This window comes from Numida meleagris, chromosome 4, assembly GCF_002078875.1.
Source record: "Numida meleagris isolate 19003 breed g44 Domestic line chromosome 4, NumMel1.0, whole genome shotgun sequence".
NCBI classification, from domain to species: domain Eukaryota; kingdom Metazoa; phylum Chordata; class Aves; order Galliformes; family Numididae; genus Numida; species Numida meleagris.
The window spans coordinates 12,175,043-12,188,129 of NC_034412.1; the positions used below are offsets into that span (position 1 = coordinate 12,175,043).

General features: G+C 42.6%; 1 protein-coding gene across 1 annotated transcript in view; it reads right to left on the bottom strand.

The window, feature by feature from the left end:
• Positions 1-12,691, bottom strand: part of PID1 (phosphotyrosine interaction domain containing 1) — a 52,720-nt gene extending 40,029 nt beyond the window's left edge. Inside the window, exon 1 of the mRNA XM_021396105.1 lies at positions 12,519-12,691. Coding sequence (XP_021251780.1) covers positions 12,519-12,653 — 135 coding nt within the window. The 5' untranslated portion in view covers positions 12,654-12,691. The remainder of the gene's footprint in view (positions 1-12,518) is intronic.

Genomic DNA, 13,087 nt, shown 5'->3' on the forward strand with positions numbered 1-13,087 from the left:
TATAAAACACCACCCACCACCTCACCATGCTAACTTCCACTGTTTGGTCTCCAGAAACATTCAGCAAACATCAAAGAATGTCAATGAGTGTAATTTTTTCTGCACAGAGGAATTCAATTAAATTACACACCTTTGCCTCATATACACTTTCATGTCAGATAGCATTCTGTCAGTCTGCCCCTCTGCTGCCATCTATCACACGGCAACAAAAAGTAATGGAAGGTTCAACCTCTACTGCTATACTACCAACATCTGCCTCCGACGTTGTGGGCTAATATAATAAAATAGGAGGCACTACTTTTGGAGCGGCCGTCATCTTTATACATCATTTTGCATTGCAGGCTATACTGCAATAGGATATGCAATTACTCCCAAGACCAACAAAAGCAGAGGTGGCACACAAAGGACATTCTCTTCTCTGATTACGTGATTTTTTTTATTGCAACATTAATCTACATTCCTGCAGCCTGTGCATCTATAAACAAGGTCAGCAGTACCTCATCAAGGGAGGAATGGCTCTATAATCCAATTTCAGCCTCCTTGTTTGCCATTGTTATTTGATTCAGTGGGAAGCTTTGAGCACATAGAATCAGCACCAAAATAAAACCAGGTGCCTTTGGCCATAGCACAGCTGTAAGGAGAGATTATAAATTCTTGAGAAGAATCACGCAGCCACAAACGAGTGTGAGTGGTGGGTACTCAGCACCAAATACAAATTTTGCAGTATTCTAATGGAAATCAAATAAAAAAATATGCACAGCTTCAGAGGAAGAGCCACACAGAATATTTCCACAGAATAACCACACACGTCTTTGTTGCAAAAACCACTGCTTAAAAAGGTCTGCCACCACCACTTCCAGCCTACTCCATGCTGCCGACTGGGGAGATGCGCGCAGCAATGATACAAGGCAGAAACAGCCACTGAACCAGAAGGTCTTGGCTTTAGTTAAAGAATAGCTTCACATGCTATGAAGGAGGATGCCTGCTCCCAAAAGCCAGCTCACAGCATGCCCTGACCACCATTGAGAAGCACCAGCTTCCCTGTGCTCGCCAGTCACCGCAGCAGCATCACACAGATTACAGCTCCTTCCTCCCACTGGAGCAGCCGAACCACCACGGAAACATTTCCCAAGGACACAGCAGAACAAAACAATCGACGCTGACTGCAGCATCTGCTCAGCATAACCACTATAATAAATTTCAATCTCATTTTAATTTTTGTATGTCAAAAGCTATTAGGTCTTAAATATTTGAACCTTAATGATTATGGAAGCAATTAGCTCCTATGACAAGAAGGCCTTGCCTGAGTAACTGTGATGAGCACAATGTTTTCTGTAGCATAAGAAACAAATACTGTAAGAAAAACCACAACTATCTAGGACCTTACCATTGCCCTACACTTCGTAGTGCTATCTTGGCTTCATACTAGACTGCGCAAGGTGGAACTTTCTCCTTTACTGGCACACAGTGTGTGACATTATACAGCCATGTAATGGAAGATTTCCTAAAGGAGGAAATTTAGAATTCCAAAATTTAAAGATTTCCAGCAACAGACAGATTAAGTTGCTTTTAAATAGTTAAATAAACTTTGAGGAAACAGTATTCTGGTATTCTCTCCTCTAAGAAGACAGCCATGATTAGGCAACAGCTCTAAGTACCTTAAGAACTGTGATTTCTAGAATTGACAAGAAACACATCTGGGTTTCAAGACATGAAAGTATTTAATGGGATTTCATGCACTGAAGGAATTTCATTGATATATATTCTTTTATATTACCTTGTTTCAATACAATACTGTTCAACAAAACTATGCATTTTAGTTTTCAGCACCTTTTTCAGTTTCCCTAGTGCTGTAAAGCTGATCTGACCCCTGCAAACAAGGCTGCTGGCCGGGAACGGCAGCTAAACAGCAGGGGAGAACAGAGCCATTTTAGAAAGTGGTTTGGGATCTTTCTGGGTGAGAAATCCTACAGAAATACAAATTATACATACTAAAGAGCTCTGAGCATTCACCAGCACAGTGACTGGTCTCCTTGTTACCGCACAAGTTTTCCAGCAGCGTTTACAAGCAAGGCTGAAATTTGGGAATAGCTGGTGCTCATTCTCAACCAAGTCACAAGAAGTATTTTCAAGTTCTATATGCCAGCGTTTTATACCGTGCTCTTTGAATACCAGTCACTATCGCTTCCATACCTAATTGAAATACAAACTGTTAAGTGTCTTGTTTTGCATTATCAGGTTGAATTTAGCCTACTTCTGCTGATAAATAGAATTTGCTAACAAAATTAAGGGCTGATGATCTCCAATTCAAGCTTTTGTTAAATCAAAGTCAACTAACGCCACTAAAGATCTGAAGGCATAGGAAGCAGTCAACTCCAGCCAAAGGGATTTCTGTTTGTGTTACCAACACTTTTCCCAGGCTGCACATTATGCACTGTTACTCATTTTCTTTACTGGAACTCACTGCATCTGCTGCAGAGGCAACACTAAGGACGTAAAACTATACACAAAGTATGCAGTGGTTGTGCAAGCGATACACTGCATGTACCAACAGGAGGAGTAAAGCATAGTTTCTAATGGATGCTGTGACTTTATTTCCCTGCGTTTTTCAACATATTTTATTGTTTAGTCTGGCTTATCTGAATGAATGTGCTCTCACTGTGGTGTGACATATCTGCTCCTATTTCTTCATGCAGACCAAAGCAGTGCTGGAAACAGGTCATTCTGTGTGCAAAGCCAGAGACCCTGGGCATTGCTCTGAGAACGGGCTGAGGAAATCCCAGCATGCTAACAGTAAGGACATCATTTGCACAGTCCATGGCAATTGAAAGCCTTCCTTCTCTGCCCGAGGCATAGAGGACACCACCCTCTTGTCCTCCCAGGAGCACGTGTACACAGCCATGTTCATCAAACTCTACAAAACCCAGCTCACTCCCCAACTTTCCTCACAATTCACCCAGCAAAAGCCTTGAGTTCCCTCCTTGAAGCAACTCCCATGGGAACCAGACATCCACACCACCTCCAATCCTGCACTGCCCACCAGCACACAGGGCAGCTCCCAGAAATCCTCCTGTTCTCCCTATCAATAGTGCTGTCCCAGGGTTACTTTCATATACGTTTTGTAGAACTCCTCAAAGTGGTTTCAAGAGTCACCTTCTCAATGAAAATGCAAAAGAAAGCAGAAAAAAGTGGAAACTGTTTTCCTTTAATTAGCATGCATTTATTCAGAGCAAAGTTACTCCATCATACACAGAAAACAGCCACATACTATTTCCTCCAAAGGTTATTAAATCAGTAACATGAACTTGACTGTGAAATACAAGACCGTTTTCAGATTGGATATGAGAACTTCCCAAATAACAAGATGCCCTTTACTTGAACCATGGCTTGAAAAATGTCACTGGTGCAAATGTTATGAAAAAAATACCACTACCATATCTGACAGGACATAACTTAGACTGCTCTCAGAATATATTAATCTTACAATGCCACTTTACCAGTAAGCAAATAAAATTATGCCAAAACACATCCAACACAGCAAAACTAAACATCGCAGAAGGTCCTATTTAAAGCAGGCACAGATTAAGATTTAATAAATGCTTTAGTCCATCAATATTCTCCGCCGAGGACTCCTGGACTACAGGAAATGAAGCATTATGACACTTTAACGTTCTCTGCTTGCATCTACCCTTCATATTTCTATTAGCTCTTCTGCACTCACTTAAAGCATCAATCCTCATTGACGCAAATGGACTTTCCATGCATGAAATAAATAAAATCATATGCAAGAGAGCTCTTCTCCAAAGCTCAGCACTGAGAGCCAGTACTGTGCTGTGCGAAAGTGGTTCCCGTTCTGCATGGCTACACTTCAGGGTGCATCCCAGCACACTCACAATGGAGCCCACAGCAAAGCTGCTGTTCACTTTAGAAGTGCAGGACAGGACCTTGCCATTTGGTCATGCCTTGAGAAAGAAAGAAAGCATAACATGCAACTCTCCATTTCTAAGAACAGGACTTGGACAAATCCTCATGAAGCACTCTGGGATACAGTCATATGAAAGGCCTCTGCAAGCACTTCACTTTTCCATAACTTCAGTTATAATCATTTTTTTTTTTTTTTATTTATGTAACACTACATGAAGACAAAGTAAACAAAATACTTCATATGGTATCCTTGCTGTGGCATCAGTTTATTTGATGAACTCAACTTCTGGAAAACACATCATTAAAACCCTCTTCATCTCTCACCAAAGAGCACTGCATCTAAATATACTGAACCTATTAACATCTGCCCCACGCAAGAGTTCATATGCATCTTTTTGCCTCATTTAATGAGGGGAGAAAGCAGCAGAAAAACAAGACAGACTGATAGAATAAAGCTCCCTCTTTACAGTACAAAATATGTAATGCTTAAGGATAACAACAGAAGGCCTTTAATGAAGCAAGACTGTAACAAGCCCTTACTTCACATTCACATTAAATATGGTGGAAAACAGTAAGCTGGAGAGTGAGTGATGGTACAGTTTAGCTTTTTTTCACTTGTTTAATTTGTATCTTTATTAAAGTCAATGTCCATCTTAATGTTGCGGGCTTACAAACTGGTAATGAAGACCAGCCAGCTAGCTGGACTTGCATTTACAACTGGACAGGGCTGCACTCAAGGCAATGATTCCTGACCATGCAGTAACTGCAGATAATCATTTTTATTAAATTTTATTAGAATAAAGTGAGGTGGTTTTAGGAATATGTGCAGCTTCCAACCAGCTATGGTTTGAGTAGCCAAAATAGCAATAAATGTTTTAGAGGATCAGGGTATTTAAATCCTCCACAGTAATTTAAATAAAACACTAGATTGTTAGCCATCGATTTGTATCTTCTGGATTTCCCTGTCTTAGGAAGCCTTGAGGCACATTTTCGGCCCTTCTGAGCCAATAGCGTGATATTAACAGTAAAGATCTATGGGTACTGAAATGAGAGAGATTCTTTGTATTAATGTTAATTGATTCATTATCAAGAAACAAAACACAACCTACGCTCAGTGAAGTAAATCAGATGGGAACCATCTACCTACTCTTTTGACTAGCCAGAGCAAAAATATAGAGTTTGGGAAGCAACAAAGAGGAAGATGCATGAGGCTGGGGTTGCCACCTGGGGGGATGGTTCCTCAGCTGGGGGATTTCCTGAAAGCTGAGGGGGGCACCAGGAAATGAGGAGCATGCTGAACCAGCTGATTCCTGAAATTTAAAGCAATGATGTATTTAGCTCAGATGATTAAGATAGGACACAAGTGGCAGAGATTCCATAGAACAGAAATGCTGGGAAAATGGCTTGAGAAAGGCAGATCTAAATGAAACAAAGTATTCAAGTTTTAAAACTGCAATGACAAATAAAAGCAACAACAGTATTAATAAATTTACTACAGTGGCATCTAGGGTAGAGTAGAACTGGGTTATTTTACAATGTGGTAAGAGACAGCCGTGCTGCAAGGCCCTTGCGATCAAAATTAATAAGGTAGGAAAGCAAAAAACAGGCAGCAATGTCCATGCGGACATTATTCCTAAATTACTCTCTTACACAAGGCATCAGAGACAGGCCTAGATGGGCAATTTTAAGACAAAGTTTTATTTACTTAGTAAGTATCCCAATGAGAAACACTGTATTTTTATGGAACATAATCAGATTGCTATCAATATTGCTTGCTATTCATCCTGCAATGTGAATTTTTACCTCACAGACTACTTACCAGTCCCTGCTACTCTGGTGTAAATCCTATTGCTTGGGGCATGCTGAGGCAGTTTTACACACAGAGAGATTTATTAGTAGGGCCCACAATGCCTCCCGCAGTGAAAGTTACTTCAGGGACAAGAACAAAAACGGGAAAGGCAGAGACACAAAAGGGAAGCAGAATCTGCCCACGAGGGACGGCCAGGCAGGGAGGACAGCAGCCAGGAACTCCACAGGAAACTCCATGGTGCTAGCTGCTAGCCGAAGCTGCTGCAGGGAACCCAGCTCCTGGCTGCAGCCCCTTCCTGCTACACAGACACAGATAAAACCCACTGTAGTCACCAGCCCACAGCAAGATTAGCACAGGAACCTTTTTTTTTTTTTTTTTTTGCCTTGTGAGCAAAAAGATTAAGCTATTCCCAAAGTCCAAATTCCATTTATTTCTATTAATGCTTATATTTCTTTAAAAAAAAAAAACCTCTATCAATATCTGCAAGATTTGATTTTAAAACACCAATATCACCCTAACAAGACGTTAGTCAGTCTTAACCTAAGATATACCACTACAGAAATTTCAACCGCATCCCTTCCTCAAAGCTCGAATGAATAACCTCACCAACCAAACCCAGTAAGACAGGCAAGCAATGAGTATCATGTCTGCAAACACCACATCATGAATAGACAGTTTGTAATTTAATAAAAACATCCTCTTAACAATGTAATTATTTGCATCGTTTATGTTTCTCATGTCAGCCTCCCATCTGCTGAGAAAAGCTTATCTACTGGTGGAAACTGGAGAAATAAAATCATATCATCCAGGTGGGTTACAGCTAGCTACTGATCATTCAGCACTGATTTCACTTCGAAGAGCCTTCTAATATCAGAAAACGAAAAAAAACTATGACACCACTTCAAAAATCGGAGGCAGTGTTTTTAACCTCTGTCCTTTTACATTAATACAGCAGTGCCTGGAAAAGCTACAGCAGTAAAGGAGGAGTCATTGAGGCAGTTCCCTTCACACCACCACCACAGCTGAAAGGGACAGAAATCAAGAAACATTAGAATCAGTGTAAGCTGATAAGGACGTTAAAGAAGAGTACAACACACAGAACTTAAACAAAATCTGTTAAAAGGCACAGAGAAAGAACACATTTCTGAGCAGACAGTGGCTTATTTTCTGGAGGTGTTCCAGATTTTCAGTTTCCATCTGGAGGTACTTAGTGCTGCGATAAGGCAAGAGGAAGTTTCCAGATGCAACACAAGAGCACATCACGTTCGACATGAAAGACCTACAAGTCAGACAATCACAGTCAAATGAAAATCCTTAGGACCTGAACAAGGACAGACACATATTCATGCCCATCTAATCAGCACTCACATCTGTATATAAAAACATTTTTAAATAAGAGCAAATTTGGAGCCTGTGATTGAAAACGTGCCCCAGCTGGGAAGAATAAAAGATGTTCATACTGTTTTTTGTCCTTCTGCAGCACAAGGTGGTTCAGCTTAAGCTGAGACTTGCTACGTACAAGTTTACAATAAGCCAGTTTGGATTTTTCATTCTTCAGACCAGCTCCTGCCCATGATGCTCAGTACTCCAGTATTCACAAACCCCATGTCCGTTGCAGGGAAGAGGCAGGCAGAACACAGGAGCTTGGCTGCAGCTCCTCCGGGGTACAAGACCTGCCTTTCACCTAACATACACCGTGACTTCTAGCGAAAGCAGACAACCCCCCACAAGGGTCTAAGTGCTTTATTGAACCCAGAAATCCTGCTCTGTTTTAGGCTGTCTGCTCAGTGGAGCTGCAGCAGTGCAACAGCTGAGTGTGGGGCTGTCACTCCCCATTTGCAGACACAACTGGTGTGGCAAGGAGGGCAAGAAGATGCCCCCTGGGAACAGCAGCCTTCGAGTCAACTGCTGTCTGAACGAGCACTCAGAACCACAAGCTCTGAAACATGCATGCCTACAGCCTTGCACTGCAAATCAATGCAAACAATATCTGCTCTCCCTTGTCTGGTGAAATCGTTCCAATGAGTCTTGTGGGGTGGGAACAGTGACAGTGCAGCCAGCCCAGGCAGGCAGGTGTGGGCGTGCAGTGACAGGAGGTGCAAGCCTGAAGCCTTCTGCTCTAAGAAAAAAAAATATATTTCAAGAAACACAATGGCACTGAAATTGCATCAGAATTGGAAATGTGGATGAAAGAGAAGCAGACTCTATGAAATTCTTCAGTTATTTAACTTTACAGATTATGTGGGCGTTCCACGTGGATTAGTTAAAGCAAGCTATTTCTCCGCTATTCTTAAAGCCATCACATCCAATTACAGAATGAGATTGGATCTGAGCAGAAAAGTTTTGTTTCTTTGGGATTCAGAAGCTAACACTGAATGAAATAGAAAAGAGAAACTTGTCTTGTGGTGAAAGGACAAGGAAAAGAGCAATCGCATAAGAAAACCAATGTCCAGACCTCTGAACAGCAAGGCAATTGCATGTGTCAAGTTCCCATAACATGATGGTGCCAGCTGAGGCTTATGTTAAAGCAGTGCAATAAAATGAGATGCCTGGAGCCTCTGTCAGAAGAATGATGCTATCTCATTAATGGGATTACATAGAAAAATTGGAGGAATTTCAGTCAAGAGGAATAAAATGATTAAGGATCAAAAGACCATAACTCATGAAAGAAAGTAAAAACTGGATACTGTTCTCTTGCCTGAAAAGCCCAGGTCTCCAAATCATGAAGGCTTGATGGTACCATAGACACCCCAGCATCTCCCCCACTTATGCCTGGAACAACTGTGATGGATCAGACCCTACAGAGCAAAAACTCATTATAAAATGTTGGCTTTGTTATGGCAATACTATTATCGCATCACTCAGCAAGGAACTAATAATCAGAGGTAAAAGAGGAGAGAAAGGGTAATTATCTAGAAACAGCTGGAGGATGTAAGTTCCCTTAGAGAAGAATACATTTAGTCAGTGGAAAGAAAAAGGGAAAAAAAAAAAAGATTGTGGCTAGAGAGACTAGGTAAAATTGGCGCACTTCAGTTAACGACTATGGGGGATTTCTTAGCCATAGGAATGACACACATACAGAATCATTTTCCCAGGGAAAGTACTGAAAATCACAACTGTTGAATTGTCTGAAGGGAGGCTGGCCATGTCCCCAAAACCACATGGTAAGGCTCTGGCATAGACAAGAGCGCACTGGCTACAGAGGAAGGGGGAAAGGAAAAACCGTACATACAGGAAAACGGGAGCATTGTGGCAGCAGATGTTCCCTAGTCATCACTACTATGTTACATTGCAAGAAAAATAAATGAATAAATAACAAAGATCTCTAAATATAGAATGAGATTTTCCTCACTGAGGGGTTCAACATCTCTCTGCAATCTGCCTTTTCAGTTGAAGGACTGTAGGTTAAATAAAAGGACTCATTTAAATTCTGCACACATTCGCAGAGGTAAACTGATTTCAGAAAGCATTATTATGTCTGAACTCTCTCTCAGTAGGGGTGAAAGCCAGATACTTTGTGAAATGTTTTTATGATAGCTAATATTCTCTAAAAATTCATTAGATGTCAACATAAAGGACAAAAGGCATCACCGAGGAAGAGCAAATGCCACAAGCTACCTACCACGCAAAGTATATTAGAGTCACTTGACCTGTGTTCCACTGCGTCAGCAAAGGGCAGCACTGCTTCAATATCTAGCAATGGTCTCATTTCTTAGCTATTGTAGCAGGGAAAAAGTCAAATAAAAATGACACTTCCCAACAGGAATCTTTGCTAAGGAGCACCAGACCTGGAGGTGCCACAGCACAGCCCTTTAGAGCACACCCACACCTCATGCCATGGGCACTGCGTGCCAGGAAAGCTGCGGATCTCACCAGGACGCAACCTTTTCCAACTCCATCTCTGTCCCATCAGATCCCCCAACAAGAAGACTGCTCAGAAGAAGTGTACATGGATACGTGCGCACACACACGTGACAGGTGATTATGCACTTTGGCCTTACCAAGCACGTGTAGCATCAGGAAACAGCTTTTCCACAGCTGATGCTTTACAGAGCAAAGGAGGCTCATGCTCTATGTTTGGAGACCCTCAAGAGTGTGTAGTTTCCCCACACAACCAACTTCTGAGCCAGACAAAGCTAGTTTGGCTGCCAAGGCCCAAAGGGCAGCACACGCCACGCTGGAGCCTGGCTCAGGCTGCTTGTGGCTGTGGGAGGCAAGGCAAGCTCTGCCATCAAGTGAGACAGCTCCAATGAAAGATGCACATGGAGTAGATTTGTTTGCTACTTTTATATGGATTTTTTTCTACAGAAGAATGCACTGAGAGCTCCTAAGCTGTTAAACTTTAAAGAAGCAGAGTTTCTTCTGATATGCTTTGATGTAAGTGGACAAATTCATCTTGTTGCTTAACCGAATCAAGATCTAACAACCCACACCACCCCCACCACCCCCCACATACCCTTTTTTTTTTTCAATAGTCAACCTTAAGTTTTAATCTACAACTCTGTTTCAGTAGATTTATACATCTGATAGTAGAGCAACGGTAGAGCCCTTCATATGCAAATACACAGCACTGGACCCTTCATCTCCCATTGCAATGCTAGCACTTGCAGAAAGCAATAACTGTGTCTACAAGGAGTGATGTTCCTTAGAGGCTGTCAGAAATTCTCCACAATTTGTACTGTGCCACACAACTCAACTTCCTTTTTAACATAAGCCCAGAATTTCTGTTAGAACCCCTCTGCGGGAAAACAAAGACTGACCCGCCACCTCGACTAACACCTTGGGACACGTGACCAAGGGGCTGTTACGCGGGTATAAAAGGTTGTAAGCACGTACAATGAAGGGTCTTCGTCCTGCACTAGCAACGGAGTCCGTGCCTCAGTTGCCACAAATGGCGGCCGAACAACGACCCTGTGTCAGGGTCAGCCTCGGGAGAGAATCGGCTGTCAGGCTGACTGGCAGCAATCGGGACTAGGGCCGCTGAAAGGAAGCGGGACCCAAAACCTGCTGAAAGGAAGCGGGAATCAGGGCCACTGGAAGGAGGCGGCACCCAAAACCTGCTGAAAGGAAGCGGGACCAGGCTGCACAGCCGCAGTCACTTCTGCAGGACGGAGGTGAGCAACGGGGAACAAGTGGGATCGAGCGTAACAAAGGAACAGGAGGCGGTTTGCAAAATAATGGAAGTGATTTTGCAGAAGCACCGCGCTACAGTGGAAGGTTTTGATTTAAGGCGACTTTTGGTGTGGGTCTCTCGTAACGTAGGAGTAGATGAGGCTATGATCTACGACACAGAGACGTGGGAGAAAACGGGAGTGAGGCTGTGGGACGCAGCTACGCGCTCTGACCCTGTGGCTGAAGACCTTTTGGGGCCCTGGAGATCGGTTTTTGAGTCGCTGAAAAAACATGCGGAATCCACTCCACTCATGGAGCCCAGCGCTCCTCCTGTGGAGGGGACCGCTGCAAACGGCTGCGATGAATCTGTTGGACTCTATTACAAGGACAGTGACCCTTTAGAGCCCGGACCAGTGAGTCCGAAGGAGGAACCAGATTTGTGCAGAGCGGGAGGGGGATTCGGGCTCTGCTTTACCTATACCAGTAATCTGTTAGGCTCTGTTTTGAAAAGTTACACTCTTTGTCCTCGTGATTGCAGGACCTTGGCACCATTGACTTTGACAAGTGCCCAGTACACGATGTGGATGGGCTTTTGGAGAGAATCTGCACAACAAAAGGCGATAGAGAATACACTCGCCAACGCCACGGGCCAAGACACCACCCCCCTCGAACAGGATCGGTGGGAACCGGTGGCGTCAGCAGCAAAAGCCGAGTCACTTCTACGGAGAAGGCTTACCGAGGCAAACAGACTGTGGTGCTTGGTGCAGTTATACTGCAACCAGTAACCAGCGTCAAGCAATGCGCCAACTACCTCAGGGCATCTTACACCCAGTCAGCTTGTTCTTTTCCCTTAGCAGCTCAGTAACTTTGGAAGTATATCTGCTTCTGAGCCCAAAATAAGCTACATGTCGAAACCTCATGGGATTAGTTTGATGGGTGGTTTCAAGGTTTACACAACTTTGTCAAAATGAGGGGAGGCATTGTAATTCTCGAGGGCGAAGTGGAGCTAAACAAATTTATCTGGTTTGTATTTAAAGTGATTTCATTATTACTGCATAGAAGTTTTGTACTGTTTGGAGACTACCTTTGGGTGTGATTGTAACAACAGTGAGTTTGGGTTTTAGTGTGGAAGTTTAGTCACAAGACATGTTCTCAGATTACTGAGATTGCTGTTTGAGTTAATATTATTTCTCAAGATAAACAATCCGCGTGCCATCACTGATAACGTTTTCTGGAGAAAACATCAATAGGTTTTAGATCCTTGTATTATATCGTGCCTTAGAGCCATGATTAATAAGGCGATCAACCAAGTGCTTGTTGTTCAAACTAATAAAGAAGGGGGAGATGTGGGAAAACTAAGACTAACCCCCCACCTTGACTAACAAAACACCTTGGGACACTTGACCAAGGGGATGTTACGCAGATATAAAAGGTTGTAAGCAAGTACAATAAAGGGTTTTCCTCCTGCACTAGCAATGGAGTCATGCCTCAATTGCCACACCCCTCTAACATCTTTTATTAACAAACCTGTGGTAGTTAACCCACACAGTGGTCATCAGTGGGGTTTCCAGGACAATGAACATGCTGGTTACACTGAGCTCTTTCTATTCCTCTCACATACATGCAACAATTCCACAGTGGTCTAGTTCCTTAAGTTTCTACTCCCGAGTACCTTGCATCCAGTGTGAGCCCGGGTCTTCATGAGGGGTGTTGTGGTGCACAGCTCGATGGCTTCTGGTTCGTGAAAGATCACTGTCGGGAGAGGCTCTTTCCGAAGAGTTAGGACATTCAGCTTGGTCTTTAACATGGTCTGAAAGTGCTGAACAGAGAAAGAAAATCAATTATCTCGAGTTCAGGTGCAGAAAAATAAGAGTTAATAGTTGAACCAGCCTGTGCGTTTCATTTAATATTCAGTGCCTTGGAATTTCCATGAGGAGAGTTAATAAGTTTCATAACTTAAAAAAAAATTAAGGAAAGTTATTCATTATATTACTATTAGCAGTGTGGAGATTATTTTTAATTAAAAAAGATACACACACACACAATTAGATGATTTTTGAGCTGAGAAAACATTTCAAAATTTGCCTAATTAGCATTACAATCCATATATGTCCCAAAAAGGGTTTAAATTCAACCTCTAATCACTCCTAAGCACATTATACAAACTCCTCATAGACCCAGTCCCACTACTAATGACAATATGGAGAGAAGAAGAAACGATCAAAGAACAAGTTTAATCCT